This window comes from Thermobia domestica, chromosome 12 (genome assembly GCF_964235325.1).
Source record: "Thermobia domestica chromosome 12, izTheDome1.hap1.1, whole genome shotgun sequence".
NCBI lineage: Eukaryota > Metazoa > Arthropoda > Insecta > Zygentoma > Lepismatidae > Thermobia > Thermobia domestica.
In genome coordinates, this window is record NC_137465.1 from 202756189 (window position 1) to 202773775 (window position 17587).

At 36.7% G+C, this 17587-nt stretch overlaps 1 protein-coding gene and 1 long non-coding RNA gene across 2 annotated transcripts in view; both read right to left on the minus strand.

The window, feature by feature from the left end:
* Positions 1 to 1042: 1042 nt before the first annotated feature.
* LOC145665857 (uncharacterized) lies at positions 1043 to 13920 on the minus strand. The gene is made up of 3 exons (XR_014127667.1): positions 13806 to 13920; positions 8267 to 8356; positions 1043 to 1261 (listed from the first exon to the last, which is right to left on the minus strand). It is a non-coding gene; the product is annotated as an uncharacterized LOC145665857 (long non-coding RNA).
* A 3347-nt stretch (positions 13921 to 17267) lies between these two features.
* The window catches only part of LOC145666242 (retinol dehydrogenase 13-like), a 22432-nt gene continuing 22112 nt past the window's right edge, over positions 17268 to 17587 (minus strand). Inside the window, exon 5 of the mRNA XM_081733307.1 lies at positions 17268 to 17281. Coding sequence (XP_081589433.1) covers positions 17268 to 17281 — 14 coding nt within the window. The remainder of the gene's footprint in view (positions 17282 to 17587) is intronic.

A 17587-nucleotide genomic window follows, 5' to 3' on the forward strand; every position in this document is an offset into this window, starting at 1 on the left:
AGAGGGAACTAACAAAGGAAAAATTTGCAAATTTCCATCTTTTTTCTTATAATTATCTCCTGTTATTAAGTGGAAACAGTGCCATTAGGGCAACATAAAAAACTGGTTAAATACTATACTCTATGACGAGGAATTTAAAGATTGACGTTATTGGCATGCACAGTAGTCGAGAAAAAAGTCATAAAGTAACTGAACGTTGGTGAAAATAATGTTGCTTTGGTCTTGGGACTGTTTATTTCAATAATGTCATTTAATAATAATTTATAATTCAATAATAATTTATTTAATTGTAATAATTAATATATACTAACAGTATCACTGGAATATTAATAGAAATATATATATAAACATTACAATACAAAAACCAATGCAAAATAGTTGTCCTAAAAAGCCCCGACAGGTGTACGCGATCATTAGTTACGTTTGTGAACAACAGATAGCAGTAAACTAAAACATCCAATCAAATACAGCACATAACAAATTATACCGAAACACTCATCATAGAACATTGACAGAATTTGTAAAATAGCTACTATTTGAAATAGACACAAACACTTTATCCATCTTAATACAGCCTAAGGTGACATGATACTCCCCTCCTTGTCTTCTACAGCAAAATACGTATTAAAGAAGGAGAATCACTTAATGTAGTGACTGTTCATGAGCTTTTCGCACAAAAGCTTGTTTATGTTACCACACCCTACATACAAATCAGACACTAGCCGGGTACTCCTCAATGATTACTTCTTTCTTCAGCAATATGTCCACCATTTAGTAAGCTGCTAAGAGACCTTGAAAATCCTGAAATTCCAGGACTTACAAAGGTCATTCCATGACTTATTAGAGTGCACCAACATGTGTGAACAAAGAGGGTTCCTACTTTGTATAAAATTACTTAAGTTGATTTCATTGCTTATTCATTTATTTTTTACATATTCTGCCTCGTTTCCTAATGGCCGTACTGCCTATATTTTAGAAAATTCTATCACAGCAGTCGTCTGGCTGGATTGAATAAAACCCCTAGAAGCTTGTGTGAGGATTACGTATGTGCTGTTTATTCATAAAGCGTTTACATATTAAACCTCCCTGTTCATGGCGCAGCAACCACACTCGATCACCGCTACGCTTTCCTTTAACAAATATCGTTATTCAACAAAAATTAGGAGACTTCTTTAGGCCGGAGCCCCACATAAAACTCACACTTTTCCCACAACTTCCTAGCCAGTGCTTCATCCTGAGCTTCTACCGATGTCGTTGACTCCTGAAACAATTCAAAATGGTACTCGTAATTGTCATCAATATGTATATTAAATACTAACATTTTGTATTGAAAAGAAACTAGAAGGCTAATCTACGATAGAAATATAAGTGTGTATATATGAAAGTTGAAAATAGTCATGGTTGCTGATATTTAAAAGTTTGTTGTCTTGACAGGTTTGAAACAAGGATAGTTATTGTGCCGGCTTTTACGATCTAGAAAAGTTATTGTGAATCATCTAAATAGGTGATGATGGAAGTTAGTTTCCCTCCAGTATGAACGAAATTGAATATTAAGTGTTTGACATCACTAAGAATAGGATTTCCATGACAAGGCATATTTGTTATCCTGGTACATGTCTAAGTAAATATAAACACATTCTGGCTGTTGTGAACACAAAAATGTGGTTTATACTGTCACATTAATGCATATTTGAACCTCATTATAATTTTCTGGGCCCGAAGTGATAGATAAGCATATTTTTGGCCATATTTTCGGGAAATTTCAAGTATTACTCAGAAATATATTTGTCAGTCTTAAACAGCTTTGATTAGTTTAGGTTAGGTTAGGTTAGGGAATGTGTCCACCATATTTGAAACTCTTCTTTATTATGAATATTTGCCCTTGTGTAATAAAATTTAAAGTGACTTTCAATTTACAAGAGGTGAAAGTAGTAGCACTGCGAAATTCATAGCGATAATCTACATTGACCATGATCGAAGAACCTCCTCCGGAATCATCATTGGTATTTATGATAACTCCCTTCTTTTCTACCTTTTTTTACACTGGAATTACAAATATTGTTAGAGTACGAGGGATATTTGTTAAATATTGCAGAGAAATATTAAGAATGAATGTTAACACACCAAAGCCAATATCCACGAAGAAATTAAATGTCGAATAAAATTAGGGAATTCGTATTATTATTGAGCTCAGAATCTTTTGTCGTCGCGAATTCTGGGCATAAATCTTAAATTTAGAGAATATAAAACGATAATGATGCCTCTTGTGCTATATGTTTGAGAAATATGATCGCTGCTCTGAGCGAAAATCGCAGACTGAAAGCAGTTGAGAATACAGTACTGACGCGAATATTCTAACGTAACAGGAACAGGAATGGGAAATGGCGAAAACTTCATAATGAGACAGTGTATACCGTTTAGCAAACATTGTTAGGATCATTAAGTCTAGGAGGCTCAGGTAGCTTGCGTGGGCAGAATACAAGAAAATTGGTACGCTTTCGAAATTTTAACTGCAAATCTAATCGAAAAACGACTATTGAGAAGATCCCGGCGGGAGCTCCTGTGGTTCGGATTCCACGTTAATCAGTAGGTCCACGTCTCATATAGCCTCGCTGCTGAACGGGACGTTAAACTCAAATCAACTCAACTCAACTATTGAGAAGATTTTCGTGCAGATGGGAGGACAATATTAAGACGGATCTGGCAGAAATAGGAATACAAAGTAGAAACTGGATCCAGATGGCTAAGGACAGAAGTCAATGGAGAGGTTTTGGGAACTGGCTCCGGGTTCCGTAGGCCATCTGGTTTGTTAGTTGGTTTCTTTACATCATAGTTATAAGTATTTTGTACCAGGGGCGGATTCAGGACGGGCTTCTGGGGAGGTTGAAAATACTGCTACTTAGAGCTACTTTTAAGAGCTCCAAACTCTGGTATGAGTTTTATTTTATATAAAATAAGAAAGTTTCCTCGCCCCGATCGCTCCCTGGATCCGTCCCTGGTTTGTGCGTAACGGAGTATGTGCGTCACCGTTGGAGAAAGACGAATGGGGCGTCCAGTATCAAAAACTGCGAAATCCATTTTTTTAAAATCGAAATTTAAGAGTTTCTCTTGTTATATGTTTGATTTACAGGAATTCCATGCAAACAGTATTTTGTTTAATAGCTTAATATTTCATATTAAAAAACTAGTTCAAATATGGGACTTTGTACGCGTGTATATAGAGCTTCACTGCACGTTTTGCGAGATTACTCGAAACTAAACGAAATTGATGTAGCGGATTTTGATCCTAGGCGCCTCAAATAACAATATGGTTGTTAATAGTGTATTGTGTTGCATATACAGTGCATCAATATATAACTTCTTGCAGAAAAACAAAAATTGTGAATTATTAATGGCAACGACTGACGTAGTCTTTAGCGCCACAAAAGTTTGTTTTTCTTTATTTTCTCTGAAAGCACTCGAGCTCATGAAATTTTACACTCGAGCTCATGAGTCTTGTTATGCTCATGTGCAAGGGCGCCTATCCTGGGGGCCGAGGGGGCCCGGGCCCCCCAAAGCTCATGTGGGTTCCCATGCATTTTTATGAATATATATTTTTATATGCATTTTTATTGTTATATGTATTGTTACATGTATTTTCTTTATGAATGCCCCCCCCCTCCAAAGTTACTGGAAAATCGGCGCCCTTACTCATGTGATCTATCGTCTTATGTGTCTTATATTTGGACACTATTTTAAACAGAATTTTAAAAAATTTAAGAGTTAATCACAATTTTAGGCTATACCTTATTACCCATAGACCTACTATGCACTGTAGCCTTCTGAATGTCCTCATGAAGAACTTAAGGAGAGTATGTTTCAATACCTGTTTCACATTAGTAATTGGCATCAATCCTCATACAGAATTACTTTTTAGTTCATAAAGAAGTTAGTTTTATCTATATTATCGAAAACTACACATGAGGATTTCTCATCCATATCATTTTGTTCAGCTTAAGAGAATTATCGATTGATATGTGTATGATCTTTGAACATGCTTTCGTTAAACGCTAAAAATATTGGAGATTTTTTAAGAGATACAATCTACAGCTGATTTGTACTGAAACACATACCAATCAATAATAATAATAATAACTGAATTGAATCACACATTTAAAGTGATAAGAATAGTGCCAATCAAGTAAGGTAATTACATACATGTTTGTTCAATACCAATAGAAAGTACGATATAAAATTAAGCATTAACTACCGTGCCTAACTTCAAATATAAAATGTTGTGTAAAAAAAAAAAAAAAAATAGTCTTGCAAAATAAGACAAAACAGTACAAAAAGGAACTCGAGAAGGTGTAAACACCAAAACTAGATTTGCCTTATGTTAAAATATACGAGAAGATGTAAATTACGTAGTACTAAATAGAAGCAGGTATCAATTATTTGTTGAACACGTTAAAACATAATATATACTAATAAAAGTCCACAATATCGCTAGTTTGTAGAATTATGTATTTCAATGATAATTTGTTAAAGCTATATCACTTTATTTTAGTTTTAGGATTTAGGAGTTAGATTTCTGCGCTTTCGGCATCTAAGGCCATTTAGCCCGTCACATTTGAGGGATGATGTCCCTCGGCGAGTACATTATCCCGGAGAAATGAAAGGAAGAAAGGATTGGGGAAGGAAGGAAGCGGCCTGGTACCTATAAGTTAGGTATCACCCCGGCATTTGCCTGGTGGGAATGAGGAAAACCCAAGAAAATCTCACTCGGGTTGGCTTGCCTGAGAAAGCGTTTTACACTTTTTCGACCGAGTGCTCCCATTGGGAATTGAATCCGGGACTGCTCGCACTGACCCGGGGCTACCATCCTAGTTTTAATAAATAAATATTAAACTGATGTGTTTGTTATTCTTGTAATAAGTTCCAGAATCGTGACTGATAGGGTTACACATGGAATTATGTTTGCCTGTTATTAAAAATATTAAATAAATTACTTATAGCATGGTTCATATAATAATAATAATAATAATAATAATAATAATAATTATTATTATTATTATTATTATTATTATTATTATTATTATTATTATTATTATTATTATTATTATTATTATTATTATAAATCGTGATAAAGGAAGTTAAGAGAAGATAGTTCAATTACTAGCATATGCAATAAGAAGTATTAAGAATAGCTTAAAACATAGATATGGCACATGCATCTCTGGCGGGGGGACAGGGGGACGCGTCCCCCCAAATATTTTGAGTACGAGATAAATGGATCAATTCTGAAAGTATTTACATCTATATGGAAGAACTAAAAACATAGGCAGAACAAATTAAAATTATGTCTGTTCTTACACATTAGGTTAATCTGATTAGAGTGTCCGCCTGACGTGTATCACTTTCAAAGAAAGATTTTTTTTTTTTTTTAAGTTACGCTTCTTGGTTAGTCAAAGTAGTCTCGGCTGTAGGACACTATTTTTTCATTGCTTAACCAGCAACAATTGGTTTCCATGACGAAGGGGGACTGGAGAAGGGAAGGAAAGGATATATAAAAAGTTTATCTCCGAATTAAGAAGGGAAATCAACAAAAACGGGGAAATGTACTGTACAATAGAAGCGAAGGTGGCAAGAGGAATTTAAAAAGATTTGTGGCAAGAGGTGGCAAGAGGAGTAATTTGAATATTATATATGAGATTAAATTTCATGCGAATACTGTAGAAGGACAACAAGGGACAACTACTATGACAATATAGAAACTAAAGATAGAAATGAGTGTTTAATGAGCGAATTGAGTTTGAGGAACTGGGAAAGAATACATTGAGGAACCGGATGATAGCAAGAATAAACTGTACATTTTAGAATTTAAAACGGAAAACGAAGTAAACAAGGACAAGTTCAAAAACAAACAGAGAAATGAAGAACAAAAAGGTAGATAATATACCTTTTGGATTTATTAAGAATATAGAAGAAGAATCAAAATCAAAAATTCGAAATTCGCAATCAAATCAAGTATCATTGTAAAACTTCTTTCAGAGAGTTAAGATTTTGTTAGCTAAACAATGGAAATATATGAGGACTATAAAACTACACTGCTGCAAATGCGTTTACGAACACTGAGCAGGAATTTACCGGTAGGAATGTTAAGGTGAAGAAATTCCCTAAGAACCTATTATATATATAAACTTAATTTCTTTTTGGATGTCTACCAGTAGTCTACCAATGATGGAAGAAAATTATGATGAATTGTGTTGTAAAGGTAGAAAGAGCGGATGCCATTAATAAAGTAGATTCCAGTTCACTCATAATTTTGACATAACTTTAGTTGGGGTCTACTACAGCCTATCTATTTCAAGTGTGGCCCTGCTGGCGCTGCTGTCGATGTATGTTTTACCGTACCTCTCTCGAAGGAGGTGGAACAAGTAACTGTGACCTTCGAGTTGGATGCGAACATGGTTGCCACATTGAATTATTTCACGGGGTTGGCAGTGCACTGTCTTGTTAGCCATTCTAAGTAGCCTACGATCTTCACTCACCAAGACCTAACGACTGAGTGACTAATTGGCAACACTGTCGAGGTCATCCATTTCTTTCCTTAAAGGAAAGGGAGGGTTTCCGCCGTAAGAATGTGGCGGGGGTGGGGCCGAAGTATGTTTCACATATTTTCCGAGGGCACACTTGAAATAGAAAGGGTCTAGCATTCTAGTCGTCCCCGTCCCTCCCTCTCAATTTTAACATGCCAGAGATGCCCTGAGATATAGCATGACTTAATTCACTTAATCATTTATTAAGTATATGGTACAAGTAGTGGCCTATTAGAGAGGCTCAAGCCCCCTCCAGAAATAAATTTGTTAGTTTTCTCCACATATAACAATAATCCATTTTACCATTTCTAAGAATGTCATTGAGTTTTTACTTTCTCATTCTCTTTGTTGAGAAATAATACTGTATTTGTCAAATTTCATTTCATGTAAAGAACTGCGTTCTTTTTTTCCTTCCTTTCGTCCATTCTACTCTCCTCTTTCTTTTTCTTACTGTTACTTTCTTTCGTTTCTCCTATCATATTCGACCGTCATCAGTGACACCAAAACTAAGAGAAGCTTATAGGCGAAACTGGTGTTCCACACTAACTTGCACGGATATCAACATAACGGGACTTTAGTTATTATAGTAAAGGAATATTTACGTCGTTTAGTTATAAAGAAAGGTAAGTATTTGAATTAAAGAAAATCAACAGGGGGGCGGGATAAGTAGTCCGGGAAATTATCTAGGCCAAGAGGATGCTTCCGTTTGCTTCTATGAATAGAATAAAAGGTTAGATTCACTGCTAAATTTGTATGTGTACCATATCACATAAGATTCACCAGTCTGCAGTTCTTATCATTGAAACTGCAGTCAGTATATTTAAGCTTCAACTTATCTGAACGTTTTCTTTCAGAACGTACGCAAATAAAACTGAATATTTCCATTTTTCTCTAAAATGAAATAATTTAAGTTGAAATGAGATAACAAATATTCAACCTGTGTTTGCAGGAGCGTTATTTCACATTTGCCTGGGGGTAAGATCCTTCACCGACATACGTTTTTTCCTAGTATTTTAGTAGACAGTCGATTGAAATATATTTAATTCTCAAACTCGGTTGGGCAATTGTCCTCCCCCTGCTTTCCCCGTGCTCTCCTGAAATAAAATTCTAAATAAGCCACTAACAGAAGCTACGTTATAGTATTTAGAGCTTCGGTCGTTCTACGTAATATAATTATATTGGCGGTGATTCTAAGCAAGACTTTGATAACGCCGTTGACCTAAGTGTACCAAAGGAAATTCTACGGAGATATAAAGTTGATGTAGGAAAACTAACTTTTGACTATTGAGGACCTGGAGTAGGCCGTGAGTGGCCATACTGCAAACCTGAAGTTTATTATTGCAATAATAACTCTTCAAGACCAAATGTTAATTCCAATAAAGGTTATCTTATTATTTGTTATTTTCATAATGGACATAAAGTTATTTCTTATTTTCATAATGGAATGGTAAGTGGGAAGAAAATAATGTTTTTAACGGTAAAAATATGTCGTTCGTTGTCGATAATATTTTATTGATTTTATTCCATTGAATCACAGTGTATATATAATACGGTAACCTAGATATTTTTTAAAGGGACACACACATTCTTAACAGTGACACACGTACTATTTGTAAACACTACAATAACAAAGTTAAAAGTAAGGAAGGAGGTAAGTGAACCTGATTATTCTCTTTGTATATACAAACCTTACAAGCATCGAAATATTTCCCAGTTACTCCCTCCACTTCTTCTGAAACTGCTAAATAGATGGACGTTTGGGCTCCTTCCTCTGGAGTCTGCAACCAACAAACAGCAAATTTAGAAGAATCAACAATGACTAATTGTTCAACTTAGTGATCATATATATTTGTTTAGTTGCTATTAAGGCTACAGTTGATAGCCTACTAATTGATTTTGTAGTAGAATATATCTTAAATAAGAAATAGAACTAAAGAAAACTCATTCTAATGTCAGAGTTTTTATAACCTACAGGGTGTTTCAAAACAACACCGACAACGGTCAAGACTTCACTTAGGAACTATGTGCGCTAGTTTGAGAATTATAAGGTACTCACGCAACAATTTTTATAGAGAGAGTTTGGCTACGGGCATATAATTTGAAGTACTCATCAACTACCTCTATAAAAGTTGTTACGGAAGTAGGCCTATCAGAGGATTCTGAAACTTGTGTATTTGGATACTACACATATTAGTTCCTAAGTGAATTCTTGATCCGACTACGGTAGGTCCCATAGTATTGGAGCTATGAGGTCCCATAGTATTGGAGCTATAGACCATCAAAGTTCATTTTTTTCATGTTTTCAGCAGCCTATAATTCCAAAAGGAAGCATTTGTGGACCCAGGTCAGTCTATACTTTTTGTCTTATCTTGGTGTCAGGAATCACCTCCCAAACGTTGTCGGCGTTGTTTTGAAACATCCTGTATAAACAACCAACATCGTTATCCCAATAATAAATGTCAAATGTTTTAGTCTGTGCGTCACATTAATAATAATAGTAATAATAAAAGCTACGCTAATAGATGTCGCTACCTGTGCTAGCATGTGTTATGCTGTGAATGGAATTATTATTATTCTAGAACTAATTTGAAAATCAAATTTGACTGCAATCTGAACTGTTTTCCGTGCTCAACATGATTCCTTCGCAAAGTAGAATAGGAAGGGGAATTACTCTTCTTTGGATTTTCAAAAGAGTTCCGTTTCAAATGTATGTCACAATACATTAGATTTGCTTACTCAAACACTACAGTATTTAATATATTTATTAAAGTTACTGGAGTTAATGCAATACGCGTTAATTATAATAGTTTTACATGAAGTATTGTGTACATTCGTGACTTCGCGTATCTTATTCCCCTTTCCCCTTGGAATCAATACTGTTGGTGTTTCTGATGCTTTAGAACGTCCGCCGTATGTGGTCACTTCAATATTGCACTGTTTACGAATAATTTATTCAAATGGTGTTCTTTCGTGCCGACTCTCGGAATCAAAAGTTCAAAGCTGAATATATGAAAGTGAGCCGGTGCGCACCAGTACTTTAAGTGCATAGCGAACCATAGTTTTGAGCTCTAATGAGGCTAGTCAACGCGAGCCTCATTGTGGATTCAAGGCTGAAGCTCGAGTGAATGCAAGGTTAAGTTAATGTGGGTTACGCTGAGGTTTGTGAGAGCAAATACTATTGAAGGTGGTGATCCTGAGCTCGAGGACCTTCGACTCCAGAATGTCCATCTGTGGGAAGTAAATCATTAATAAAGCACATAAACCGATTTCTGTAATTTAATGTTAATCACACCAGAAACTACAGCACGAGGGATTGCTTCCTGGCTTTGCTCCCCTCTTGTCCACATTAAACCTTGAATGTAGATTCATATGAATGCTCATTATCATAGTACTAATGTAACAATTTTTTGCTCAACCTTGAATCACTGATGATGGAGGCTTAAGCAAGTTCCATAGGTGTGGAGTGTCACCCGTTATAAATTTCGTGTTTTCCCAGGAGAAGTCTGAAGGGACAGTGTCCTTCCTACTGTGTTAGCTTACCATTTTGCTATTGAAGATGAGCCCTCAGTAGCTTTCTCCAACTTCAACCGATCCGGTAATGCGTTGGTTGGTTAAGTAGATTAGAGTTTATCCTCCTTTTCAGCAGCAAGGCTACATGAGACGTGGACATAGCTTAACGTGAAATCCGAACCACATGAGCTTCTGCTGGAGATCGAGCCTGGGTCTCCTACGCTAAAGAAGCTTACGCTTACCCCAAGATCACATGATGCGTCCATGAACTGATCCTTGAGGACAGGCGTTTATCAACAAAATAGCCAATACAAAAGCTGTGTGGTTGCAGACGACGATTAGTTCGATTAACCAGGTTCTGTAGTTTCTTTTTATTGTTCCCCTTTCGAAATGACACACTTCGGTAGACATTTCACTCCCACTAAGCTAATACCACAGTCAACCGTTAAAAGCAATCTCCTTACATGAAAGTACAATCCAACAAACTTTTTACCATGCGATGTCGGACGGATGCTTCTGTGGAATGAATTGCTCTTATGGTTATGTGCTGTTCTTGGTCCGAGAGGAAGTAAGTTCCATTTTAATCTTTTTCTACTTCCCAAACATTGGCAAATCGCATGGCAATCGACCATAGTTTTAAAGAGATAAGCTAAATCCTCCCCAGTGAATTTTCAGCGTACTGTTGAATTAGTGGGCTTAGAGTTACCATGAGAAAGATCGATAGGAAACCAAACCTTTGTCTTAGCTTCCCGACGACGCAATGATACAAAGAAATTGATGTATTGATTGCCATCGGTCCGTAACTATAAGTCCACAGCATCGAAACAGCAACATTTAGTAGCTTATATGCATGGGCGCCCGAAGGGGAGGGCAGCTCGTGAGCCATTATTTTATGAAAAGTACTTCGCCTCAGAAGACGAAGTCGAAGCTAGGTAAACATTATGGTGAATCTGCACCTTCGATTAGAACAGTGTATAAGTGGTTTCAAAATTTTCGGAGTGGCCATATGAGCACAAATGACGGTGAACGTTCTGGACGCCCTATCGAGATCACTACACCAAAAATCATTGAGAAAATCCATTATATGGTCATGGATGATAGACGAGTGAAGGTGTGTGAGATTGCTAGTGCTGTAGGCATATCTAGTGAAAGGGTACATAATGTTTTGCATCAACACTTGGGCATAAAAAAGCTATCCGCACGATGGGTGCCGCTATTGCTCACAGTGGATCAAAAACAAAATCGTGTGAGGTGTTCCCAGGACGGTTTGCGGTTGTTTCAACGGAATCCACAGAACTTTAAGTGTCGCTTCGTCACCGTGAACGAAACGTGGATACACCACTACACACCTGATATCAAGGCACAGTCCAAACAATGGGTTGCCAGCGGGGAATCTGCACCAAAGAAGGCGAAGACCGTTCCTTCTGCCGGGAAAGTGATGGCGACTGTCTTTTGGGATTCTCAAGGCGTAATTCTCATCGACTATTTATCAAAGGGGAAAACTATTACAGGTGAATATTATTTATCGTTATTGGACCGTTTATAAACTGAGCTGGAAGGAAAACGTCCACGATTGGTCCACAAAAATGTTATTTTCCATCACGACAATTCCTCAGTGCACTCATCTGTCATTGTAGCCGCAAAATTGACGGAATTAAAATTCCAACTCCTTCCGCATCCCCCTTATATGTCAGATTTGGACCCCTCGGACTACTACTTGTTTCCCGATCTGAAGAAATGGTTGGCGGGATGCAGATTTTTGTCAAACGAGGAGGTGGTTGCAGCAACTAGTGCCTTTTTTGCAGAGTTAGACCAATCATATTATTTAGAGTGGATCAACAAACTGGAGCAGCGTTGGGCGAAGAGTATCAGCCTCAAAGGAGACTACGTTGAAAAATAAAATAATGTTATCCCTGAAAATGCAGTAGTTTTCAATTTTTTCACGGACTTATCAAACCGCCCAGCGCATTGTATGCATCTGAGCGTAAATATAGAAAAGAATTGACAAACAATAAAATATATTCAAAGTTTCCGTATCTTTAGTACAAAGCTACTTACAGGATTAATTTCGATTTTATTTTTCTTAATTTTAGAAACCATGGTGCAAGGGAAATCAAAGGTAGACGAAAGCTGTTGTCAAACATAACACATAAAATAATTGGACCTTTTGTTGGGGAAATATTAACTCTCATTGTTCATTTGTTGATTTTCATGTGGGCTAGCTGTTGTTATCATTAGACCTATCTTGTTTATTTCATTAAGGCCGGACTCGTTTTCTTTTTTTCATTTAGGCTAGCTATACACTATGAGATAGATCCTAGGAAATCTTTTACGATTTTTCCTAGAGTCAAAATCTCAACGTGTATGGCAGCAGATCGCATGTCATTTCCTATGTTCTGAACGATCCTATCAGATTTCTCTTGTTTACACACAACACGCTTTATTTCGGAAAGAAAATTCCTACGATTTCGATTTAAGCGACATCAGGTGAGAAAAAGTGCAAACAAATTTGTTCTATTCCCCGCCAGCAAAGATGCTATTTGCGCACTTATTAGTGCATATGAGGAGCATACATTTTTATATAAGACAAAGTCAACACTCTATCACAACTGACATACAAGGCAGAAGGCACTGGAAAGTATTGCTGGCCGAGTATGCGCTGTGAGACCTGACACCTCTTCGGAGGATCTGAAACAGGAAAGATTTTCACGTGTATGGCACATAGGATAGGATTTCGATATGTCGTAACATTTGTCTATTTTAAATCCTGAGATATTTCCTAGGATTTGTGTCATAAGTTTATAGCCAGTGAGGAATTCAGGGGGCTTCCGTCGGTAAGTCCCCCCCCGGAAATCTTACTATAGTAAAGTATATGAAATATCTTGCAAAATTTTCCCATTTTCAGGCAAAGTCCCCCCGAAAGTTAGCAAAGCCCCCTCGAAACAAAATCGAAATACGCCACTGTGTATAGCAGTCCTAACAGCAAAAATTCTCTTTTATATTCTATTGTTTAATGTGTAAGTATATTTCATCACGCTTATATATACTTCAATATTTTTTCTTCTGTAGCTACATTTTGATTGGATTCAGGCCCGTATCAACGGGGGGCTAGGGGGCCGGGCCCCCCCTAAACTTTGGTTGCCCCCTAAAAGTTTCACGCTAGGCTTGCAAATGAAATATAATATGATGATGAAGTATAATATGATTGGGTCGGCCCCCCCTAACTTCTACCGGGCCCCCCTAACTTCTACCGGGCCCCCCTAAACTTTTGGGCTGGCTACAGGCCTGATTGGATTGACTTATTTGAATGACGACTTAAATGTTATGTTCGTTTAATAATAATGAGCAATAACAAAATATGATATAAAAACGTTTCCAAGTCTCCATATTTATAATAATATAAATCATAACATATATCGCAAAATCTATATATTTAAAAAGTCATGTAGTGAAATTAGTCAATCCTATTGCGAAATAAGGAAAGACAACTGCGAAATTAGGAACAATTGTAGTGTAAATATCAATGGCAAAATTATTAAATTCCGAAAACAAAAAACAAAAAAAAACACTTATAAAATAAACTTGTCTATTATTATTAGCTAAGTGCAAAATTGAAAATACTTGCCCTATTAAATTCAGTTCTATATAAAAGTTAAAAGTAATCAAAATGAAATCGTTTATAGATTAAAATTAGATGTAATGATAATCCTTACAAACCTTAAAGAAAAGTTTAGCAATGAAATTAAAAACCACAGAAATAAATGGCGCCTGTAGGAATCGAAATAATTCTGTGCGAACAAGTCCAGGATTGAGGCTATTCACAGTCACACCTAAAAATTTAAAATAAATAAAATATAATAGTATTTTCAACTACTTACAACTATGCTAAGGTAAAATGCATACAGTGCGGATATTCTAACAATTGAAAGACTAATAATAATAAAATTGATAACCTATTAAGGGAGTACTCTAAATTTTCAAAAAATATAAATGTAATCAGGAGTAAAAGTGAGAGGGATCGCCGGGAGACACCGTCCCATCACTACCAAAAAATATGTATTTCGTCCCCCAGTTCCTAAAAAATTACAATGGGCAAAGATAGGCAGGGGGACTGTGTGACGTCATGCCGCTATCTAGCGTCCCCCGACCTTTTCAGATCCACTTTTACTCCTGAATATAATGCGCAGTAACTTAACACTTTAAGTGCCAAGCCCCATAAATCAGATGTTTTCATCTGTGGCCAGCAGCGTTCACTGGCCTATTGAATAATATTTGGTTGGTTAAAGTTTAATGGGACATCAGCGGAGAGGCTATTTGCATCGTCACGATAATGGCAATGAAACACATAAACTGCACAATAAGAATTCACAATACAACTTCAAAACAGTGTTAATCAAATAAAGGGTGATTGTTTTAAAATTCACGGATTTCATTTGGGTCTAGAATTTCTAACTGAAGTCCGATTTTCAAGCGATTTGTGGCAAATGATCAAGAAAGGATGGGAGATTTATAGCACTATGTTTACTAGTTTAAATTCATCCGAGGTAATATCGATTACGCCCAGGGATGTAATGGGGCGTATACGGGAGTATTCGGCGTATACCCATCTAGAAGTTTTATAGTCCTGCGTATATTTACGAAAGAATGAGCGTATATTGGGGTGCGTATACACCAATAGTATAGTCTTGCATATACGCTATGCTCAAGCGTACACTTACCAAAAATTCTAGCATTACACCACTGATTACGCCTCAAAAATTTTTGCCAGAGTATCTTACAATTGGAATGGAGTGCGGTGTGGTGTGGTGTGGTGTGGAGATTTGAGTTTTCTTCGTTAGATGGCAACCTTGCTAAGGTCAGTAAGAAACAGAAAACTGGGCCGGCTGTATTGGGAATTGTGCTGTACAATTATGTGCTACTATGTAGTATGATCAGCGCATAGTAAGAATAGTGTACTCTTTGGAACAACATAAGTTTATCGTTAAAACTTTGGAGAACGGAATTTATTGTTGCTATGCAAAGGACATTCAGAAAAACAAATTTGTCTCACATTCTTTCCCAGACAGGAACATAATGTGGTCGCTAGTGAATAAATTGGAAAAAAACAGGATCGGTTCTGAGTGAGACAAGGAAGCATTGGATCCCGCAGGCGGGTGTTGTAAAAGATGTCAGTTATCGACTCCTTAGGTCACCCAAGAAATCTCTCCGTCGTTTGTGGCAAGAAACCAGCTATAGCTATTCAACATGTGATTTATGGGCGTTACCACTGACACTTAATTTGTATTCTCACTAACACTTAATTTGTTTTCTGCAGTTTCGCTTCAAAAATCCAAAACCTCATTCTAATTGTAAGACACACTGGCGAAAATTTGTTGTTTTTCTTGAGACGTGATTGATATTAGGGGAGAGGAAGGGAATGGCGATCAGTTGGGAATGGCGATCAGTCCACTTTGCCCTCTAGCGTGACCCGAGGAGAAGTCAAACTAGTGCTAGTATATGCCTCTTGTAGCAAGGTTTCTTGTGTATTGTCGAGGAAGTTGTCACAGAAGACTGAAGTCTACAGCGTGCTGAAACTTGTTTTTGTTGATTTTCTTATAAGGATCTGCATATTTCAACTCACGACACGTACAATTTTAAGTTGTAAGGTCTTGAAGTTACTAAGATTCATAAAACGTAATACTCACGTCTAATGCACGATACATAGTTATATTTGAGGGGCTCGGACGTAAAACATGGTAACCCACCGACCGAGCGAAATTGAGTTCTGAACTGTAATTACCTTGTCTTGGGTGAACGCGTAAGAGTGTCATTTGAAATGGTTGAAAATTTCGTCGGTAGATGTTGTAGGTGACTGCATAAAGCATGGGAAACCACAACGTGTTTGAAGTAAAACATGGTAAGCCACAATCAATATTGTGGAAATAGAGGACAATATGTCGGCATCCACAGAATATGGAAGTCGATTTGGTGATGTCTGGTGTTGTTGACAATAGCGATGAAGATCCGGACTATATTTCCAAAAATTCTACAAGTTGTAGCAGGAACAACAAGGAATATCATGATCATAAGGTACGGAGACGCTACCCTATGTGCAAGCAATTACACATTGATGGGATATCAAGTTTTACGTCAAAATGGGCTTTATTTCTGTTAAATAATTAAATTACCCTTATTATCAGCAGCCTGATTTCCGTGTTGATATACTCTAAGTATATAGAATGTATCTAGTGAAAGGAACATACATCGTTATTTTTTATTGAGCTGTATTACTCTTGTAGTGGGATTGTGCTTTACTATGTTTTATATGCAATGAATATGTAATGACTTATAATGCACTTTATAGTCTTGTACATACAGTGATAGATTTCAGTCGGTGTCGCAAATTTTCCCAGTCGTCGGCCACAAAATATGGCTAGCGATAGAGATTTTGCATGTATAGAAAACTGTGTCAAACGTCACTATCAAAATGTGTATAGCCTAAGCAATGGTTGAGTTGAGTTGATTTTGAGTTTAACGTCCCTTTCAGCAGCGAGGCTATATGAGATGGGACCTATTGATTAACATGGAATCCGAACCACATGATCTCCCGAAGCCAGGTCTCTTCCCAAGCATTGGATTGAAGTGATCAAGAAACTCATTTATTGTCATTGAAATATTTCTTTCAAACATCTCACCTAAAACAAGCCATATAAAAGAAGAGCCACACGGAGAGAGGTTAATGTCTCCAAAGGTTCACGTTTTGTCATTCGGAACCGTACGTACTCTTCGTTACTTACTCGTGAAATCCCGATGTTGGGGAAAGATTAAATCTATGGAAGAAAGAAAGAAACTGGTGGATTTACAGGAACTTCTCCGCAACAACAATACACCACACGGAGACCTATCGGTAACACAAAGTTACATGCCATAAAGGATTACCTGCAGTGGATAAATCCAGTGTACAGTGATTTCTGCAAACAGCTAAAATTATCATAAATAATTAATACTTATTATATTGATGCCTCGAAGTGATTTTGTACCTTAACGGACTTCCTCAACTGTAAGTAGTAACATTATTCAAGTAGTATACTTGTGTGGTACACTTTTGTTCATTTCTCTAAAACATGATAAGCCACATTTTAAACTCAGATTAAAGGCAAGAAGGGGATTAAAATTTTTTCATTGCAAATAATATTAAGTTTAAATGTCATAACCTGAAAGGAGATATACTCAATGTTATTTCATGTTTGTATTATTTTATTTTTATGTTTACTTTTCAATACAGATTTTCACAAAAATTTAAATGCGATTTTCTCGAAATCTGACTTTTGTGGGTTATCAAGTTTTACGGCCGAACCCCTCATTTCAAATAAACTACGTTTTACAGTATAACCAGCTCGATTTTCAAAGTGGCGCAATGTTGGGAATGCCGATCAACGTGATCGGTTTACCATCATGGTGGTCGCCATTCCTAACAAACATTTGGAATACTTCTCCAGCCAAAAATTATAAAAGAGGCT